Source organism: Mytilus californianus, unplaced genomic scaffold, assembly GCF_021869535.1.
Source record: "Mytilus californianus isolate M0D057914Y unplaced genomic scaffold, xbMytCali1.0.p SCAF_1, whole genome shotgun sequence".
NCBI classification, from domain to species: domain Eukaryota; kingdom Metazoa; phylum Mollusca; class Bivalvia; order Mytilida; family Mytilidae; genus Mytilus; species Mytilus californianus.
The window spans coordinates 28,709,937-28,732,838 of NW_026262581.1; the positions used below are offsets into that span (position 1 = coordinate 28,709,937).

At 40.7% G+C, this 22,902-nt stretch overlaps 1 protein-coding gene across 1 annotated transcript in view; it reads left to right on the forward strand.

The window, feature by feature from the left end:
- The window catches only part of LOC127701338 (inhibitor of apoptosis protein-like), a 72,105-nt gene extending 49,685 nt beyond the window's left edge, over window positions 1–22,420 (forward strand). The window contains exons 2-6 of the mRNA XM_052205232.1: window positions 4,171–4,592; window positions 18,348–18,535; window positions 19,267–19,402; window positions 20,920–21,099; window positions 22,162–22,420. Coding sequence (XP_052061192.1) covers window positions 4,454–4,592; window positions 18,348–18,535; window positions 19,267–19,402; window positions 20,920–21,099; window positions 22,162–22,361 — 843 coding nt within the window. The 5' untranslated portion in view covers window positions 4,171–4,453 and the 3' untranslated portion in view covers window positions 22,362–22,420. The remainder of the gene's footprint in view (window positions 1–4,170; window positions 4,593–18,347; window positions 18,536–19,266; window positions 19,403–20,919; window positions 21,100–22,161) is intronic.
- The last annotated feature ends 482 nt before the right edge of the window (window positions 22,421–22,902 follow it).

Below are 22,902 nucleotides of genomic sequence, written 5' to 3' on the forward strand. Positions count from 1 at the left end.
TTTTGAAATGACACGTGATCGAAATGTCTGTCTTTTGGTAGTTGAAAATAAATTGGAAATAACACTTTATAATTGTATACGTCCAATGGCTAAGCGCTTTTCTAGATTAACCTTCATTACAAACGTAGAAGCCGAAAAATTTAAAATCAAAGATGTATAAATACCGAAAAAACGTGAAGAGCTATATGACCAGTGGACCAAAAATAGTAGCAAAATCCATCGAAAGTCTTGCGGAAGTTGAAACCTAAGTTTCATAATAATTTTTAAATGTATCAACGGAAATATAAGGAATTAAGCTTAAGGTATGTTATAAATTATGTCCGTACCAGATCACTGACTACTGAGGTGATGCTACTCTCGATACTTTTAGTCCAGCAACAGCAGTATCGACCCAGTACTTGAAAATGAAAATAACACTTAAATTGTATGCGTCAGAAGAGCTTTTCTGGATTTACCTTTATCAGGAACGCTCAATGCCAAAGTGGAGGGAGGGAAGGGGCGGAGGGGGAGAAGGATGTTGAAAATTAATAACTTGTCCTAGAAGAACTGAAAATAAATAATTTTACGCAAGACAGGACGAAAATAATTATTCTGCAACGTAAAATGCAGGATATAAACGTATTCAAAGGTGAAATAAGTATGCCTAGCAACAGATGAAAATACATGATCAATCCAGAAAAAGCCGTCATCACCCACTCCTGGTCCACCCCCCTTTGCCCCTTTTCACACCCCACCCCCAGAAAATGAAATAATCGTCCCTTCAAGTAGCAAAACAAAATTGTTGCGGGTTTAAGCATCAAAGTTGGATAATACAATGTGTTTAATAAAATGCCTTTATGTTCTTAATCATTAAACATAATTAACCGAAAAATAACAATAAGCCTAATATATAAAACGAATGTATGGGAAGAGTTCACCAGGTGTGCAGCTAACCTTATTTAAGTGTTCTCATAAAATATTTTACCTAAAGAAAGAAAATTTTGAACACATATCATCACACAGTGGAAGCAACACCGTTGAAATACAAATGTATCTACAAATACAAACTAGAAAATAGCCACCATACAAATGATTGCAAAAAAAGTTTTTTTTCCAAACTTCGAATTGCAATAAAATATCATAGAAATATTTTTCCACTTTTGAATTGTGCAACATAAGTTGCTACTTTCAAGGTCCAATTCGGACCAATGGTAAATATTTGTTAAAAGACGCGAACACTCGAATGAATACATGTATGGGAATACGGTAAACATAAGGACGTGTATTTTGATAACAGGAATAAATACACATAGATGCAACCAAGCTTCCAAAACGGTGTTTTTATTTATGAAAGAATTTAGGAGATTTAATTTAATTTTTGAAAGGGTAATTCTGACGTAATAATATAGCAGTTATTACTTCGCATCATTACGGTTCAAAGCTATTATTTTCATTCGATATTCACGGCATCTTGAAATTATTACGTAACAAATATCGGTTCGAATAGGTTGCCTCATGATGTGGTTTAGGATCTATTGGATAGAATGAAATATATAGAATTGGGAACATGTCCCGGATTGGAGAACATATTAAATACGGGTATACTGAAGTCATGTTGACGTTATTTATGATACTGCGAAACACTCCATACCTTTTTAGAAACTGGCGTAACTAACTTGTTCATGGATTACGTTCATTGATATCGAAGACGTCACTACAGACACGGTCATGTCGGACTGTAAAAGGGGGTCAAAGGAACTTCGCTGTCCTATACTTTGACTTATATATTTCTAATAACTCGTTGGCTTGCGAATGTCATTAACCAATATATGCAATTATCGGTCGTCCCTCTGTCTGTATCACTCTGCTCAGCTCTTAATAAAATTGCATATCACGGCTTTGTGACGTCAAATACGTTAACCCGGCCTTAATAAATTTGACCCGGACATATCACTGACGTCATAATATAAGAACCGACGTTGATAAGTTTGACCCGAACTTATCACGTCATCTTCCGGTTTGCTGGTGAAACAAAGAAAACACTTGTTTCTATCATGCAAAATACGCAAATACAACCCGATAAATCGATTATCTGGTTGTATGCATATTCATATTGTAAAATATCAGCTGCTCGACACAATATGAAGCCTTTTTAATCTCGTTCGCTGCGCTCACTCGACAAAAAGCTTCATATTGTGACTCGCAGCTGATATTTTACGATATCAATATGCAGACAACCTGATATCGGTACTTTGTGAATATAGTTCTGTTATCAATACCTTAAATATATATTCCCTATAATAAAAGGCAAATATTATATCAGTTCAAGTGGTATATGAATTAGTACATATTATCGGGTTTTCTCAGAATGATATCGTAAAATATAATATCAACCGCGAGCCATACTGTAACCCTTTTTGGCGAGTGAGCGCATCGAACTACCAAAATAGCTTCACATCGTGTCGAGCGGATGATATTTTACGATATCTGTACGTAGAAAACCCGTTAATCTGTTTATCGTTCTATTACTGGTCTTTTCCCCTCCCTTAGATAGTATTACGCTTGACGAAATCAAGCTTGATAACGTCTTGTGACATCGCTAAAACTTCTCCTCGGACATTAAGACGTCGTTGATAATGCCGTCTCACGTCTCAAAACCGTGATTCAAGAATTACGGAGATAATGAGCAGGGTGATAGAGGAAAAATCGTTCAATAATGATAATAATAATGATAACAAATCTTTCTTGTCATATAAGTGAACATAATTAAAACACTCAAAGTACTAATCATTAGGAAATTTGCAGTCATATTAAGATCAATTATAATTAAGAAAAGAGTAGATTTACTTGTGTTTATTATTAGAGGATAATTGTCTCTTTTCCCTTTTATTAGTGTGATCTATTTAACAAAGTGGAAAGTAGGAAAATTCTGGTCTAGATACGTGACAATCATGTGATACTGTTAGTGATAATTTAACCTTGTCTGAAGGTTGTCCTTGAACACTTTTTTATCATTTTACAAACACGTATTACATCTTTGTTTTTTTATACTTTGCATTATGATAACACCTGATCCCAATATTGCTTTTTATACTCATTGCATCAGTAACAAATGTATCCAAGTTGCATTTCATCATGAAAAGTATCACATGTAAGTGTTTATAGTATCCTTGCATCTTGTGTTTCAATTAAAACGTCAACATATGTTATTTCTTTTTGACAAAATATATGTTAAATTTGTAAGATGTCACCCATTACCCTTTTCGTTATCAAATATGTTGGTACCGTTATGTTAATTAAATGTAAACATGTTTTAATGAAAATCGATTATGTTTTAGAATGTTTTTGAATACGTCGTATACGGATGAAGATGCAAACATGTATTTTTCTCAATAGAAAAGTTTATTTTTGACTGATCGTGAAAGATGAAGTGAACGGGAATGAATCAAGACGAACACTACATACATGAACAATTCTTTATAGCGCTGCTTCAGGAGTTTTCAATTATTAGTCTTTTTGACGTATTATTGATTGATAGTGATTTCAAAACATTCATAAGATTTTAATGTCAATATATGTCAAAAACAAAAGTTTGATTTCCTATAGGGAAATATAGACCTGTAAAGACGTTGTCTATCCATTAATAAGAATGTTACAACAGCATGTCTTCCAGGAATGTTCATTCTTTCCTCCAGATGACCGCTCAGTTTGCATAAATGATACAAAATCATTAAGAGATCCTATGGAATATGAAGGCACAAGATTGTCAACTTTTGCAACATTTCCAAATATTCTTGGTGTTTATGCAACCAAACTTGCAGGAGCTGGTTTCTATTATTTAGAAAAAGACGATGAGGTTATTTGCTTTAAATGCAAAATAATACATAAAAATTGGAAACCGTATTATTCTCCAATAAAAATTCACCAACAAATTTCTCCGCTATGTGATTTTATCAAACATATCGGCTCTAAATACATGGAACATTCACAACATATATCAGAAGGTACAGTAAGTATTGGTACATGTGATATTTCTTACGTAGGAACTGAATGGAACAAGAAATTGCACGACAAAAATAAACTGCCGGTTAATGGTAACGATCCTCGACAGAGCTTAAATATGCATAATGGTGGAACAGAGACTCAAAGAATTCAGGCAAACACAATTAATCAAAATTCAAATAACTTCAGATGGAATGTTTCAAATACTTATGGTGGACGTGTACAAACTAATCCTCTTGGAATAAATCAAAGTCTTAACAACACCACAGACAATGTGTCTAATACCGATATAACCAGGACAGAATCTAACCAAATACCAAATGATTACTCGACTAATGATGTTAACAGCTTGAATTATATTCCACAAACTGGTTTAGAGACTTCAAATAGAAATGCAAGCACACCAAACCACCAATCCTCAGGTCAAATAACTACCACAGATATAACTAGCAAAGCCCCAGTGGAACAATTGATGATGGGGATTTGCGTTGAAAACCCAAAGTATCCAAAATACGCCATCCGAGTATCTAGACTGGACTCGTTTAAATATTGGCCAACGCATTTGACACAGTCGCCAGACGAAATGGCAACCGCTGGATTCTTTTTTACAGGTATACAACTCTTTATTTATTAAAGAAAATAAAGTAAAATTTTCAAGTTTGTCTTATATAAAAGTTAATTAAAAAAAAAACACAGTAAGATATGTCGCAACTTATTATGTTAGACAAGTAGTGTCAATAGGCCGATTCTGCGGCACTTGCCATTTTAAGCACAGATTCAGCATAGGAACCCCAACCCCAAACATAAAATGCAAACGCAATACGTTTCAATTAGTCTAAGGGTAAAAACAAGAATGTCTTTCAGTTTAGCACAAAACCCAAACACCTTAGAAGGATGTAATCCTAGGGTAAATACAAATATGTCTTTTACACAAAACCCAAACACCTTAGAAGGATGTAATCCTAGGGTAAATACAAATATGTCTTTTACACAAAATGTCAGAGATACACCAGCCCCAAATACCTTAGAAGGAAGCATTCCCCAAATTGGAATAAATAAAGAGATGGCATCCAATAGTGTTGATATGAATATGGATCAGTTCAAAGAGAATGAAGAACCCAAAACTTGTGGTGCTCCACTGAAAAGGAAGAAGGGACAGTTTTGCAAGAGTAAACCGGGGAAAGATGGACTCTGCTGGAGACACAGCAAAGAACCACGCCAGCAGGAGGATACCCCAGTCGGAGGGAAAATCGTAGTGAAAAACACCATGAAAGAACTCCGAGAAATCGCGAAGAAGGAGGGACTTAAGGGATACAGTAGGAAACCCAAGGGTGAATTGGTAAAGTTAATTGAGACCAAAACCGCCCACAAATTTACCCGCGAAGAGGTCTTTACCAAGAAGGAGCTGAAAACCATTGCTAAAAGACGGGGAATTACCAACTATTCCCGACTAGGGAGAGCTGACCTGACCGAACTGGTGAAAAAGAACATTGAAAATGCCCCCGTTGAAGAGGAAATCAAAATTGTTAACCGACGCGATGCATTGAAAGGTGTATTGGGCACAATCACCATTGAACCCTTGAAACAGCATGATATGCTAACGTTTTTTAATGTAAGTCAAAGCACTATCGCCAGCACAATTTCAGATGCACTCACCAAAAAGAAGGCCCTAAAAGTGCAATTAGTACTACAGGTGGAGATGGTAAAAACAAACCCAGCGACCGGAGAAAATATCTACGTCATTCCCCACTTTAGATCAACCCTTACCACCATCACCGAATCCACAGACCTTGAGTTGGAAATAGCATTTATGGTCGAGAAGGTCAAAGAAAATATGGCTAAATACATGCGTGAAGGTAGTGGGTGGACATTTGGTCATATTGAAAAGCTAGAAATCCACTTAAACAAGTTTAAACCTCTCAAAGGCAGTTCCTACATAGTATTGCCAAAACCGCTCGCTCAAAAGAAAGCTATCATCAATGTGCAGAATACTGATCAGGAATGCTTACGCTGGGCCATTCTTTCAGCCCTACATCATGAAGAAGTTGACAAAAACTGTACCAAACGGGTGGGTCAGTACAAAAAGTGGGCTGATGAGTTCAATTTTGATGGCATTGAGTTTCCAGTCTCGCTAAAGGCCATTGACAAATTTGAGAGGCAGAATACCGACCTAAACATTAACGTCTTTGGCTTTGACGGTGTAAAGAAGGGTGAAGATGAAGAAGAGGACCTCCAAATATATCCCCTCAGAATATCTAAGAATACAGGTTCGAGACATGTGGATCTTCTGTTCCTGACCAATGAGAGCAAGCAGCACTATTGCTGGATTAAGAGCCTATCTCGACTTTTGAGCTGTCAAATCTCAGAGCATGGTCATGAACTGTTCTTTTGCCGCAGGTGTTTGTCTCACTTCTCAAGACAGGATATCCTGGATGAGCATATGGAGTATTGCAGTCAGAAGGATGCAGTAAGGATCGAGATGCCAGAGGAAGGAACCCACATAGCCTTCCATAACCACAAAAAGTTGATGAGGGTTCCATTCATCATTTATGCGGATTTCGAGTGTTTTACGGAGAAGGTCGACACTTGCCAGCCAGATCCATCACAGGCCTATACAAAGGCATATCAACAACATCGACCATCAGGTTTTTGCTATAGGGTGAAATATGCTCACGGTGATTACAAAGACTCAGTCATCTACTGTGGAGAGGATGCAGCTAAAAAGTTTGTACAGTGCATGGAGCAGGAAGTTAGGGAGATTGCTAAGCTTTACAAGGAAAACAAACCTATAGAGATGACCGACGCTGATAAGGAGATTTTTGAAGCAACCACAAACTGTCACATTTGCGGTGGTGAATTAGCTGGTGACAAGGTTCGCGACCACGATCACCTCACAGGTAAGTATCGCGGCGCAGCACACAACCAGTGCAACTTGGACTTCCAACTTCCAAGACATGTACCCATTGTTTTCCACAACTTGAGTGGATACGACGCCCATCTTTTTGTGAGCGAATTAGGAGTTGGAGAAGGTAAGATAAACTGCATCCCTAACACCGATGAGAAATACATCAGCTTCTCGAAAGAAGTAGATGGAGCATTGGAGATGAGATTCATAGATTCATACAGGTTTCTACCGAACTCCCTGGAAACCTTGGCAGGGAATCTTACAAAGGAACAAATTCGGGGCAATAAAGAAGTGCTTTGGCGATCGATATGAACTGATGATCAGGAAGGGAGTATAGCCCTATGATTACATGGATGGACCTGCCAAGCTAGAGGAAACACAACTACCACCCAAGGAGGAATTCTTCAGCAAACTCTATGGCACACACATCAGCGACGAGGACTATGCACATGCTCAGCAGGTGTTTAAGGAATTTAGGTGTAAGACTTTGCGGGACTACCACAATCTATACCTGGAAAGTGATGTAGCCATATTGGAGGATATTTTTGAGGACTTCAGGAATATATGTATGGCTAACTATAAACTTGACCCTGCACACTATTTCACATCTCCAGGACTATCCTACGATGCAATGCTAAAATGTACAGGAGTGAGATTAGAACTCCTCTCGGACCCTGATATGCTGATGATGTTTGAGAATGCAACCAGAGGAGGTGTCGCCATGATCTCTCATCGACATGGCAAGGCTAACAATCCCTACATGAAGAATTTTGATAGCTCCCAGCCAACTGAGTATTTGGCTTATCTTGACGCCAACAACCTCTACGGATGGGCGATGGTACAATCTCTGCCCACGGGAGACTTTGAGTGGGTAGAACCAGAGGAGATTGAGGAGATCCTAGAGTACCCCGATGACCATGAATATGGTGCCATAGTGGAGTGTGATTTGGAGTACCCCGAAAAGCTTCATGATGCCCACAATGACTATCCACTAGCTCCAGAGAATGTGGAGATAAATAAGGTGCGAAAGCTAGTGCCTCACCTAGGTAAGCGCGAAAAGTATACTCTCCACTACGGAAATCTCAAAATGTACCTGACGATGGGCATGAAACTCACCAAAACACGTCGGATTATCAGGTTTAGACAATCCCCATGGCTCAAACACTACATCGATCTTAACACCGCTCTCCGCACCAAAGCTAAGACCGATTCTGGGAAAGACTTTTTCAAACTTATGAATGTCTCAGTTTTCGGAAAGACCATGGAGAACATCCGCAAGAGGGTGGACGTCAAACTGGTCAATAGTGAAAAGCAGGCACTTAAGCTTGTGGCCAAAGCCAACTTCGATCGTCGGGTCGTCTTTACCAACAACTTAGCAGCCGTCCACATGAAAAAGACCAAGCTTAAGTTTGATAAGCCTGTGTATTTGGGAGCCTGCATTCTGGACATCTCAAAGACCCTGATGTATGACTTTCACTACGGTTTCATCAGGAAGATGTACTGTGACAACGCCCAGCTGCTCTTTACCGACATTGACAGCTTGGCCTATGAGATTAAGACCGAGGACTTTTACAAGGACATTACACCACACGTCCAAGAAAAATTCGATACCTCCAGCTACCCTACCGAACATCCTTCAGGCATTCCCACCGGTGTAAACAAAAAGGTGGTTGGAATGTTTAAGGACGAGTGTGGTGGTAAAGTGATGACAGAGTTTGTAGGTCTCCGGGCAAAGTTATACTCCTACAAGATGAACGACCACACTACCACCAAGAGAGCAAAAGGAGTAACAAAGTCTGTCATCAAACAAAACATCACCTTTGCTGAGTACAAACAATGCCTAGACACTCAGCTGGAAATATGTAAGCCGATGAACATCATCCGCAGCCGCCTTCACCAGATCTACACCGAGGAAATCAACAAAATAGCACTCTCGGCCAAGGATGACAAGCGACATATTCTGGAGGATGGGATCAGTACTCTTGCCCATGGACATTACAAAATCGAAAAGGATATCTAAAGGTCACTTTTGATTCATATAAATAAAGTAATGGGTAAAAGTAAATGCAACAATTATACAAAATTCACCAGGTATGCTGGTTCGGGTCAAGAATGTATTAATGAATATCGCCAGAAGATGGAACTCTATGAAAAACAAGATAAACTCAGAGACCGTTTGGAGAAGAGAAAGGCTGAAGAGATTAAAGAACAAGAAGCTGAAAAGATCTTAGCGATGACGGAATTTACCAAAAATTATTACAGGATTTTACAACACTTCAGCAAGCTAGGATTAAATAAATGAGCAGCATACGTGTGCACAACATAACCCTTCCCAATAAACCTCTTTCGAATGTAGACCTTGTGAAAGCCACCAAGGACCTAGGAATCCCATGTTTCAGAGGGTTGTTCATGCGAGATACCCTACCACCCAGCCCGCGCCGCATCGAATGTGGAATCTTGAATCACGATAGCTGGGAAGGTCCTGGAACGCATTGGACCTGCTGGTATAAACGTGGGCCGGTAAAGTATTACTTTGACTCCTATGGATTGCCACCGCCTGACGAGATGGTGAACTACTTACAGCCTGAAATTCGATATAGCACCGATGAATTACAGCAGCGAGGCTCGGTGGTGTGTGGCCACTTTTGTTTGTACGTGTTGAATATGCTGTCGGCGGGGAAGTCGCTAGAGGACGCGGTCTTCTCACTCTATAAATAAATGGATAAGTTTGGATCTCATGCAAGAAAGCGCGCATCCCTTTGGCGAATGCTGCAGGATTTGGATATGAACGACAATCGCATTACTAGCCTAGGACATCCCAAGGACAGCTCGGATGCTGTGACAAAACGGTGGGTAACCCAAGAGTTGAAAGATGGTATGAAAGATATTGATAAATTAGATTCTGAGTGTAAACAGATGCGGATGACCATCAAGCGAATGCAAAATGAGTATGACTCATCAATCAGAGAACTCACAAAAAAGGTGATGACTGTAGAAGATAGCAAAGTCAATAAGTCAGAATGCGTCTCAACCAACGGTGGTATGATAAACGCGGACCTGGACATGCAAAAGTTTCACGTGCTGAATCTCCCACTCCCACGAACTGACAACGAACCCATCACCAAATCAATTTACGATCGTCTACAGTCGGATTTGGATGCATTGAGGGTTTTTGTCGAATTGAAGCATGCTTAGTTTTCCAAATCTTTCCAGTCTCAAGGTTGAGACCGAAAAGGTTGTTGAGGATTATTGTAGATCTGATTGTGGGACCCACGGGTTAAAATTCTTAGGATAACCCTTCCACTTCACAAACACCTCATTAATCCCGTTCTTGGTTCGCCTGCGGAGGATCTTCTCTATGCGGTAGATGATTTGATCAGTTTTTGGAAGTTCGGGCTCATAGAAGGATCCCTGAATTTCCTCACCACTAAAATCCTTGAGGCGATAGGTGGGCGGCTGAGTGTTCAACACTAGGGAAATGGTGAATACTTCCTCGGTCCAGCGGGGTGTGTATCCCTTCTCGAATGTACCTTTCTTCTTGGTGATTCGGACTTTGTCGCCAGCACGAAATCGTGGTGGTTTCATGGGAGGTATGTTGCCATAAAGGTTCCAATACACCTTGTTTTCATACTCCTTATGACTTGTGGCGACAAGGGTCATTTTGATGGATCGGTGCTTGGTGGTGTTGTACTGGCGAACAAGATTATCCAAAACATTGATGTAGGTGCGTGTAGAGTTGGCCGAGAAATATTTGAACATTTTCTCTTTCATGGTGCGATTCCAGCGTTCAACCACACTCGACTTCTCTTCGTTCTCGGTGGAGTAGAGCTCAATATCATGCTTTTGAAGCAGCTGCTTTACATCCTTGTTGTAAAACTCAGTGCCTTTGTCTGTCCAAAGCTTCTTGGGCATACGCTCCTTGAACACCGCTTGAAAGGCATCCCGCAACGTCACCCCCTTCTTGTTTTTTGAGTGGTATCAACCAGCCATATTTGGAGAAGACATCGATGATGCTCAGGATGAACTTATTTCCCTTGTTGTCCCTAGAAAAGGCACTCATATCAACAAGGTCGGCCGCCCAGGTCTCATCCACACCACCCACTACCACACGGCGTTTCTGAAACTTACGTCGAACTGGTTTGTGCAACTCCTCAGCTAAATCATCGGTCCAGCGAACTTTTTTTTTAATACCCAGACCGAATCGAGCTTTGGTACTGATGATGGGTCCGACGATGCTGCGGTCCATGCGTTCGCGAGTAGTAGGGTTGGGAATGGTGTTAAGCGAGGCTAGCATAGCTTTGTCACAGATGGAGTTGCGTGAAGCGGTATCCTTATGCTGGGCATAACAGAGATCGTGGTGATATGCAGCCTGGTCCACTCGATTAATGGGTTTTGACCAAGCCTTTGGGGTGCCATCGGGGAGTAGTCGCTTGCTAAGTTTAGTCCCTGGCCCGGTGAAGTTGTGTCCGGGGAGATGCATTTCCATGGGTAATCGGTTGATTAGTTTGTTCATGAACCCTGCACCGGTTGTAGCAACAAACTGAGACTTCTTGGCACCGCACACCTTGCAGTTGCCAACCTTCCTCCGTCGCCCGTTGCTGGTAATTGTTTCACCAGGGTTAACTGTGTCCGTCTTCCTACGACATTTTACGCAGAAGATCATCGTTATTTTATTTAAATAAATGAACGTCGAAGACATTTCCTACAGTGCCAACGCTCCCAAGAGGAGCAATCACTACCTCCTACCGCAGCGGTCGATCAGAGGGTTGATCATTGGGAAGTCGGACTGTGGTAAGACAACGCTGTTGAACAACCTACTCCTGCGCAATGGATGGCTCGACTACGATCGATTGTACGTCTTCGGAAAATCGCTTCACCAGCCCATCTACCAGCTGTTGCAGCAAGCGCTGGGAAAAGGCTTCCCTAAGGAAGATATCCGAGACCTCCTACAGTGTAAGAGCAATTCACCCTACTCGTTGATCGATGTGGTCGACGCCTTACCGCCACCACAACACCCGAGTGGTATCGACACTTTTTTCTTCGAGCAAGGGGGCGATGTACCAGACCCCCGGGAACTCGACCCCAGTCGCAAGAACCTCATGGTGTTCGACGATTTGATGCTGAGCAAACAGAACACGTGTGAAGACTACTACGTGCGCGATCGTCACAACAACGTCGATTGTTTCTACCTGTGTCAGAACTACTTCAAACTACCCCGACAAACGATCCGAGAAAATGCAAACTTTATCTGTCTCTTCCAGCAAGATGCTAAGAATCTCGACCACATCCGACGCGATCACTGCAACGATCTCACCAAGGAACAGTTCGACGCTCTGTGTAAGCATTGCTGGTCCCAACCTTATGGATTTGTAACCATCGATCTCACAAGCCCCAAGGCAAATGGAAAATATCGATGCAAATTAGAAGAGTTCTATGAGGTATAAAATAAAAAAAAAAAATGAATCACTTGCAGGAATTTTTCCTGGAGAATCAACGGGACTTGGATCGGGAGTTTGAGAATGCTCCCAAGCCCTCACGACCACCCCCTGAATGCAAGCACGAATGGGACTCGGTCGATATGACAAGTATGTGTTGGAAATGCGGTCGCACGATCATCCGCCCGATCGATAGCAGTAGAGGTGATTTCGACGCATGGAACTCTGGCCGTCTGTATGGTAAGGTGCAGCGTCCCCCACAACCCCAATGCCCTGCCAAGACGATTCGAGGCCACCAGTGCACACACCCATGCCAACCGCGTAAAGACCTCTGCCTAAGACACTTGAATCTTCCGAAGAAAAGGGATCCGTATCAGCTGTGTAATACCTTCATGTGCAATTTATCGCGTATGGACGTTCGAACCAACGCTTAGGGGCGTTCACACCAACGCTTAGGGGCGTTCACACCAACGCTTCGGGGCGTTCACACCAACGCTTAAGGGCGTTCATACCAACGCTAAGGGGCGTTCGAACCAACGCTTAGGGGCGTTCAACAGCGTTCGCTCCTATAAATAAATGACGTTTATCAAGATTACCGACCCTAAGCAGCGTGAGGCGCTCGCAAAGGAGTTGCATGAAACTAAGCGGAGCATTCAAGCCAGCAACATGCAACATCGTCTCGACAAGATTGGACTCAGCCGAGACCTTTCCAGGGTGTTCAAGCCTGTGGTTGAGGCTCAGCGGGAAGCAGCTTCAAAAATCACCAAAACAATTTACCTGCAGCAGTGCCAGCCCTCCCTCCTCCACCGCCCGAGTTTGCCGACCCACTACCCATCGCACCACCTACAGACACCGTCCTCGGACCTCGAGCACAGCAGTATTTGCAACTCAGTATGACTCCTTCCGCCGACCACACCTTTGGTTTGCGATCTGAAAACGATGGTATCTTCATCGGAAACTCACCAGTTACTTTTGACGATGATGATATTTTCGTGGATGGTGTGAGGTACAAAGGAACCCTCGGCCTCTGGGAACTCATGGTGAAAAAGAAACCAGAATCGTTTGAGCCCGACGACCTTTACGACTATGCAGAGATCCTGAAAAGTTCCAGTGCCATGTATCAAGGCAATTCCACCCTCTCGAGAACCCCGAAGGCGAATAAGAGTTACAAGTGGAAGGAAATCGTATCCCACATCTACAAGAAGGATAAGTTTGGCAGTGGGCTGCAAACCGTGTTTCTTCCTTCCAACTTCAAGCAGCTTCTCGGTCGCTTGGAACTGTGTGCTGCAGCATACCGAGCAGGAAACAATGGTGTGCGCAACGAAATTGTGTCGATTATCGATGCTATGAAAAGGGGTAGACATATCAGCATCGAGGAATATAAGGCACTGCATCGTAGCATCCTATAAATAAATGTTGCAAATCAAGAAAGGTTACGCTCGAAAGTACGCCTACGGTGGTAAAGGACTGTTTGACACAATCGCCAGTTTGGCTGGACGCATGTTTACTTCCTCTGCCGCCCAAACCCTAGGAAGTAAGGCCATGAACGCTGCCACCAATGCAGCCTTGAAAGGTGTTGAAAAAGGGGCTTCCAAAGCCGTCGACCATGTGGTTGATAAAGTGACCCGCCCCAGGAAACGTATTAAAACCCCTCAACAGCCTAGTGTTCAACGCAAGAAGCCAGAGCAAGTTCGGTTAAACAATCTAATCTCCGGCTCTGGTATCAAAACCATCCACGACTTCGTCCAACGCTATAAATAAATACATTATGTCTAACATCCTTACAATCACCGAAGGGTTGACCTTCGACGAAAGTCTCCAGGAATATCAGGTTCGAGAATACGAACCACAAGCCGGTGCCCAGCTGAACAATCCCGGTGCTGAAATCCGAATCAACATCGAAACCCAGGATTTGTTCCTACACCCCGCCGAAAGTTATCTCGTGGTAGAAGGTCGACTTCTCAAGAATGATGATACAGCATATGCCGATGGCGATCTTGTGTCGCTCACCCATAATGGTATCATGTATCTCTTCAAGAGCATCAGTTACAGGCTTTCCGGTCAGCAGATCGAACATATTAACGACCCCGGCATTGCCACCACTATGCTGGGAATGTTAACCTACCCCGACGACTTCTCCAAATCGCAAGGTCTCAACCAACTGTGGTATAAGGATTCTTCCACCGATGCTGAGGCTGAGAACACTGGATTTGCAGCCCGCCATGGATACATTATCACCAAGCCCACCAACAAAGGATCGTTTTCGTTTGCCATCCCCCTAAAACATATTTTTGGATTCGCAGATGATTACAACAAAATAGTGTACGGGTTCAGGCACGAACTCTCACTCGTTCGCGATTCAAATGCTAATGCCATTTTGAGAGCAGCTGCCGTCAACGATCCGGCAAAGATCGTCCTGAGTAAACTATCGTGGTTCGTCCCTCACATCACCCCCTCAGACGAAAATAAGATGCAACTGTACAAAACCATCCAAAGTAAATCCAAGATCCACTGTGGATTTCGCATGAGACAGTGTGATTCCATAGCCGTTCCCCAAGCCTCACAGTTTAACTGGCGTCTAGCTGCCAAGAGTGGTCGCGAAAAACCTAGATATATCATTGTTGCCTTCCAAACCAACAAAAGTGGTGACCAAACCCATAATGCTGCCGTGTTCGAACACTGTCGATTGCGAAATATCCATGTCACCCTCAACGCTGAACGTTATCCAGCAGTCGACTATAATGCAGCTTTCAACGAAAATAGGATCGCCAGAGTGTTCAAAGAGACCTCCGACTTCAGAAAGAAATTCCATAACATGGACAGTCTCCTCAGTAATGGTGGTATTAATCTCTCCGATTACATCGACTTGTACCCCTTGTTTGTGATTGATGTGAGTCATCAGTCTGAGCGTCTCAAAGAATCTACGGTGGATATTCAGATCCGAGCCGAATTCGCCCGTAATGTTCCAGCCAACACCGAGGCGTTTGCACTTGTCATTTCCGACAGAATCCTACAGTTTGAATCCGATGGTCAAAAGATGAACGTTGTGTACTAAAAGTAAATGGATAAAATTCACCTACAACTCCTCTTTGCCAGTCGTCCCGCCGAGGTCTACGCAATCGTGGTGAAAGCTGGAAAACAGCTCAAGGAGCAGTATGACGGTATCGAAGAGTGGAAGCAAACATATGTGACAATGGTCTACCATAAATAAATGGATAACACATTGTTGCAGCAAATTGTTGATAATACCGACCCAAAGCATGGGTTTTCCTTCATCGTCTCTGGAAACGATAGTCAAATCCTTACCCGATTCAACCCCCCACTACAACTCAAGGAATCCAAGGCCTACGAGATGGCATTGATAAACCTGGAAACCTATAACTCCATCCCCAACATTCACGCAGGTAACAATTCCTTCCGCTACTCCCCCGACGATGGTGCCAACTGGTTTCCCATCGCACTAAGCATAGGTTCCTATGACATCGAAGACATCAACAATGAGATCCAGCGGCGGCTACGGCTCAACAAACACAAAACGAAGATCATCATCGATGCCAACCGGGCGACCCTAAGAGCAACGCTGACCCTCGCCAGACACTATCAAGTAGACTTCAACGTTGTCAATAGCATCAACGCCGTCTTGGGATTCGAGCGGCAGATTTACACATTCGATATGATCACAAACGGCTATACGGAAGGGGAACATATTGTAAATATCATCAGCATCAACAGCATTCTGGTGAATAGTGATATCATCCATGGAAGTTATGTGAATGGTACACAGCAGTCTACCATCTACAGCTTCTTTCCCGCAGACGGTCCTGGTATGAAGATCATTCAAACCCCAAAGAATCTAGTATACTTGCCGGTGACCTTGCGAACCATCAATCGCATGCAAACGTATCTCACCGATCAAGATGGTAGGCCCATCGATTTCAGGGGTGAACATCTCACCATCCGCTTTCATCTTCGTGAGGTATAAATAAATGACTTATCACGAACATGGTTTGAGTTTGACAAAAGGTCAAGCTGATAAACTACAACGGGCGGCTAAGAAAGGTTGTCCGGTCTCCATTCGTTTGTCCCACGCAAACCTGCAAGGTGAACACAAGATGTGGCTCACCACCCGCCAGGTTCAAAAGATCGCCAAGCTCCTACAAAAGGGTACTGGTGGTATGGTCCTAGAGTTGAGTGCGACCCAATTGAAGGAAAACATGCAGAAGGTGGGTGGCTTCCTACCCATGTTGGCGGGGCTGGCAATGAGGGCACTCCCCATGTTAGCAAAAACTATTCTACCCGCCTTGGGTGTTGGAGCCTTGAGTGGTCTTGGTGGTGTAGCCGTCAACAAGGCCTCAGGGTCTGGATTGTACCTGAAACGTGGTGGATGCGTTTGCACCGTGAAACCTAGTGGCAACGGTCTCTACCTCAAACCTTCAAACGCCCGGATCACCTATGGTGATGGACTCTCCTTGAAGCGTGGTCAGCAATTCCACGACGGAGCTGGTCTGATCTTAGGTGCTAACAGCCCCTTCAAAAATATTCCCCTCCTCGGTATGCTCCTATAAATAAATGGATGATTTAGATTCTGGATACCGACAGACCAGAGTCGAATGTATGGAAGATCAACTCAACGCGGATATACATAAGTATCAACATACCTTGAAGATCTACAAACGTCTGGACAAAGTTGTATCTGTAGCACTGGGTGTTTGTTCTGTGGGCAGTTTGGTGTTAACCAGCTGCACCATGGGTTCAGTTTTGACCGGTATAGGTATTATAGCCTCCCTTCCCATAGGATCCCTTGCGTGCTTGAGTGCCACTGGCGTGATGGTACTCACACTAATCTCAAGGCGTATCATGAAAAAGAAGAAAAAACACCGCGACACCTTGCAATTGGCACAGTCCACAAAATTTTTGGTTGAACAATGTATTAGTACTGCTTTGGATGATGATGAACAAATTGATGATGCTGAGTTTGGGAAAATCACCACCTGCCTCAAAAACTACTACGATGAAAAAGATAAGCTCCGACAACCTTCCACCACTTTTAGTGAGGACCTTAATGCGCATGCGTCGTAAAAAACGTCACACATCATTCCGTTACACTTCACTCCACACATCGTTTCACGATGTGCTCCATTCCGCTTCACTTCATGATGTGCTCCGTTTCAAGCATAAAAAAAACTTTTCCAATCCGGCAGAAATGTCGGATCGGAAAAAAATTTTGTACCCCACCCGGCCCATTATTTTTTTTTTGGACTTAATTTCTCACAAGGTCGTAAGAGAAGTACTCCTGCTTGGTCTTTTTGCTGACTTTAAAGCCTGTACTTCTCACGAAGGCTCCTACCATGGGTCCTGTCTCTCTGTTCAGTCCACTGCAGGCCCACACCCTATTCGTTTCTCCTTCTCTGTTTTTCAAGGTGAGGATCTTACTCTTTCCAAACTTACCATCTACTTCCACCACTTCCAGGATTTTATAGATCACACCGGTTGAGAGTTCCTTCCATTTCAGGGTTTCCAGGCTCTGATCCTTTACCTTTTCCTCGAAAACATTATCGTTCATAAAATCGTTGTCTACGATTTGTGGACTTCTGAGTTCCTCCATCTTTTGTACGAAAGCCATATTTTGTTTCTACCCTAGGATTATATCCTTCTAAGGTGTTTGGGTTTTGTGCTAAACTGAAAGACATTCTTGTTTTTACCCTTAGACTAATTGAAACGTATTGCGTTTGCATTTTATGTTTGGGGTTGGGGTTCCTATGCTGAATCTGTGCTTAAAATGGCAAGTGCCGCAGAATCGGCCTATTGACACTACTTAGACAATGTTTAATTTGTTCTTAATTAACAGCTAGAATATTTTACATCGGAGCTTCAAATCGTACTGATAAAATTGATGGATCGCTTGCGATGAACCGCGAAAAAGTCGCGAAATTGAAAATTGAAAATGCAATATAATACATATGATAAAAAAATCAAGATTTCAAGTAAGTTAAGAATTTCATATCATTGACAATATTATATTAAAGGTAGTGAAGATCATTGTCGCTGCTTTTTCTGTGGAGGAGGATTAAAAAACTGGGAACCAGGTGATGACCCTTGGGTAGAACATGCTCGCTGGTACCAGAACTGTGCTTTTGTGCGACAAAGTAAAGGCGATAGTTTTATAGAAGATGTTCACACAAACAAATATATTCCGGCTGAAATTGTGGAAAAGGTAAATTAAAAAAAAATGATGTTTATACAAACGCTAATATGTAAATTAAGCAACACTTTTAAAGTCTTAATTAATATGTGTACACACCAAGGGTGACTGGGAAACAGCAATATCGTCAATTGCGGTCTTTTTCCAAGCGGCAGTAACACACTTCCAAACAGGAGCGTCCGTTTGGCTGTGCGGGGAGTATTATTAGGCAGCAACGTTCGGTTAGAATGGGGACGTAAAACCCGATGCCTCATGTAGAAAACCGCTCTCTGCACGTTGTGAACCTTCGCAACAACTTTATGAAAGGTCCGTCGTAGGTACAAAATTTCTGTCACTATCCAATATACCCTTATTTTCCAGTGGTAGTCCAAATTACACGTCCTTCATCCCGGACGACCTCTATCACAGGACCTACCTTCAGTATTTATTGTTAACTATTTGTTCTCGTCCTGAACATCCATGAAGCATTTGCCACTGAACGTAAAGAAAACTACAACCAATATTACTACATTGTATGTCTGCAAATCAAAATTACAGGATGAGGTGCGTTTTAGTTGTACGTGTAACTTTATTTAAACCGTAACAGGTTATGCAAAACACAAACAAATAAAACATGCAGTATATTAATTACAACTATACACGGGGTACAAACAGCACGTTAATCAAGTGTAAGCAAGTCAAGTTAATAATTATGTATTGTGATATTTGACCAATGTGGACCTCATTTATTTGTAAAATTACAGAATAAGCTTCCTAGTTCAGAAAGGCCATTGTGTGATTTTAAGAACATTCCTGCAGTTAGATCTGTAACAGAGTTTGGTTATGATGAAAAGTTAGTCAAAGAAGCCTACGAAACTCTTCAAAAAGCGGGAAAATCAGGTATGTATCACTGGTGACGGAAAATTTAGAGAGGACAGTTACACTAACATGGTCATTTCATATTGTTCCGGTTTTGTTATCATCAGAAAATAGATTAAAATGTAGGAATGAAAAATAAAGAAATATTTGTATTTCCTCACTGCAGATTTCTTCTAAATACTACCTATATGTTCATGACGGCACAAACTCGGCTACTAAGCAAGTGATACTTTCTTATTGATTTGCGGTCTTCTAGCAGAGAATGGATTCAGTTGTCATAATAATCAAATCAATACGAACCAGTTTTGTTATCTAATGTCAATGGTTTCTTTAATACTTTTTTTTTTATTTCACATAATCATTAATTTTTTTTTTTAAACAAGATAATCAAATAATCAAAAATACAGTCCTAAATTATCAAATAATCAAATAATCATGAAATATTTAGTCTGATCATCAAATAATTACTATAAAAACAGCCAAGTAATCACATAATCAAAAACCCCATGAGGAGGCTCAAATATCACTGATAAAACGGGGAAAACGCTTATCTCGTACGCATGTTAAAATGGTCAAAGTTTTAGGATGTTGAGCTTTGTATTATAATAAATTATATTAACCGTCATTTAATTATTTTTAACACGTTATTGCAAAACAACTTAAAAATTATAAATATACAAACGATGTGCCTCTTGAAAAAGTATATAAATAACTTCCTTAAGAGTGTCGTCCTATTTAATTTTCAGTTTTTGGTCGTCAACAAAGGGTTAATGTAGACTAAATACATTTCGCCGTTTCAGAATCTAATACATTATGGGTAAAACTTCTAAAACGTACAAAAATTATTGTGATTAATTAAAAACGTGCTATGGCCACTCCAAATTGATTCATAGTTTTTTTCGAAATTGCTCTCTGCAAAATTTTGAAAACTTAAAAAAGAAAATTCCTCCTTATCCTGAAGACGTTCCGATATATCGCTCCAACTAAATAAAATTAACAAAATGGTATCACTCGCCCACAATTAATAGAATTGCATATTTTTTGAAAAAAACAAATTCTCTCCTCAAAACAGAAGTTGTGTAGGATAAAATTTAAGATATCATTTTCTCTCAACAAATGTCAAGTACCGCTTGCTAAAATGTTAATTTAGGAAAAAAGACACAAATACAAATTTCGCTCGCTCGCTCCTAATTTTGTACATAAAAGTCCAATGAACAAGTATTCAATTTTGAGTGGCCTTAACAATGGGATACGAACATTGAAATTATTCGTTATCCTTTTGACTCTGAAACAGATCACTTTTTATATTTTATTTACAAACATCTTTATCGAAAAAAAACAATTGTATTTATTTCATTTTTATCTTTATCGTTTCTATGCATTGTATGTTAATAAGTTTTTGACCAAAAGCTGCATCCGGGTCCTATGGTGGATCTGTGTCACGTATATTTAGATTAAGAGATGTTAATATTAATTTTATAAAGAATAATGAATATAATTACAGTCTCAACTCAAAGTTTTAACGATCTGTTTTGTAGATATCACGAGTACCGGGCTACTTGAAGCCATTTTCAGTTTAGAGGAAAATTCGAAACATACCCAAGAAAATTCAAGTTATAACCAACACCAAATGGAAAACACACATTCAGCAATAGAACCTGCAAAAAGTATAGCAGAGCAAATTACACACGAAACAACGAGCGATCCAGAGCCAGAATGTATGTATTTTCACTACAAATCGTAGTTACTTTTAGTGGACATATTCCTATGTAAACATAAGAAGATGTGGTAGGATTGCAAATAAGACAACTTTCCATCAGAAACCAATTGACGAAAAATGTTAGCAAGTATAGGTCACCGTACGGCCTTCAACAATGAACAAATCCCATACCGCATAGCAAGCCCCGAGATGACAAATGTAATACAATTCAAACGAGAAAACTAACGTCCTGATTTTTATATAAAAAAAAAACGAAAAACAAATATCCATACATGTAAGTATACTGTATGGATAGTTTTGACCCTTTTCAGTCATTGATGATCGCATGTTTACTAGCTCTAGAATTTGGAGTTTTATTATGTGATGTAGGCTTGTTGTATAATTGTTCTTTACACCTCGTCTACTTAAATTCATATAAATGTTATGTATGAAACCTGCAGTAGAACCAATTTAAAAAGTAGGATACAGTTTTACATTTTTATTGTCCATTTATGACCAAATTGACTCGGGAATAACTATGTGGTTTATCATCAAGTTAGGTCTGAGTTCACGTTAGTATACAAGTTAAAGTTCGAGGTATAGGTATTATTCAAGTGAAACTTTTGAATACATATTCGAATTTGAGCAATAATTTTGAACTTATAGACAAGTTCGAGTACGAGTCAGAGCTTGTGTTCGAGTTGAGGTTCAATCTACAGTTTTATATCGAGTTAAACGTTTAATATTACATGATTTGTATACTAGCAACTCTTAACTCGATCATTATTTCAAATTCGACTATTAACTTGAACTCTCGAACATTAAAACACGACTTGTTTTATACTAACTCGGAGTATTTTCGAATATAAATTCTAACTTCACCTCGAACTTTAATTCAAACTTAAACTCGAACTCAAAACTCGAAATAATAACTGAATGCTTAGCCACTTTCAACTAATCAAAAATACAAAAAAAAATGCTTTGTTTCAAATTTAAAGTATGCATTTCGAGGGGATACTTATGAGTTGCTTCAATAAACTGAATACATAATATTTTACATTAAATTTTGTTTTTTTTTAAGTGTCAGTGAGAAGTCTTGAAGAAGAAAATCAAAACCTGAAAGATCAGCAGACTTGTAAAATATGCTTGGATGAACAAATTGCAATAGTTTTTCTTCCTTGTGGTCATTTAGCTGCTTGTGGTAGCTGTGCGCCTGTGCTAAGAAGATGTCCAATATGTAGAGCATTTATCAAAGGAACAGTAAAAGCAATAATGTGCTGATGTCTTTAGTTTGTATAAAATTGATCAAAATTAATAAAACAAATCAGTTTTATATATAAGCAAGATCACGACGAAAACAAAAGATCAGATCTGCGAGTTCTTCGTGACGCTTACAGAAGACATATGATATAAAAAAGATGATGTGGTATGATTGCCAATGAAACCACTCTTCACAAGAGACCAAATGACACAGAAATTAACAACTATAGGTCACCGTACGGCCTTCAACAATGAGCAGAGCCCTTACCGCATAGTCAGCTATACAAGGCCCTGAAATGACACAAACGAGAAAACTAACGGCCTAATTTATGTACAAAAAAATGAACGAAAAACAAATATGTAACACAACAAACGACAACCACTGGATTACTGGCTCCTGACTTTGGACATCCTAACAATCGTCATCATCGTGGATGTCGTAACTATCGTCATTGTTGCTGCCCGTCATCGTTGCTACCATAAGGAACATCGACAATTGCCCTTTATTGATGAGCATTGATATCTTTCTATAAGTATTTCAATCGCAGTGATCAGTTCGTGT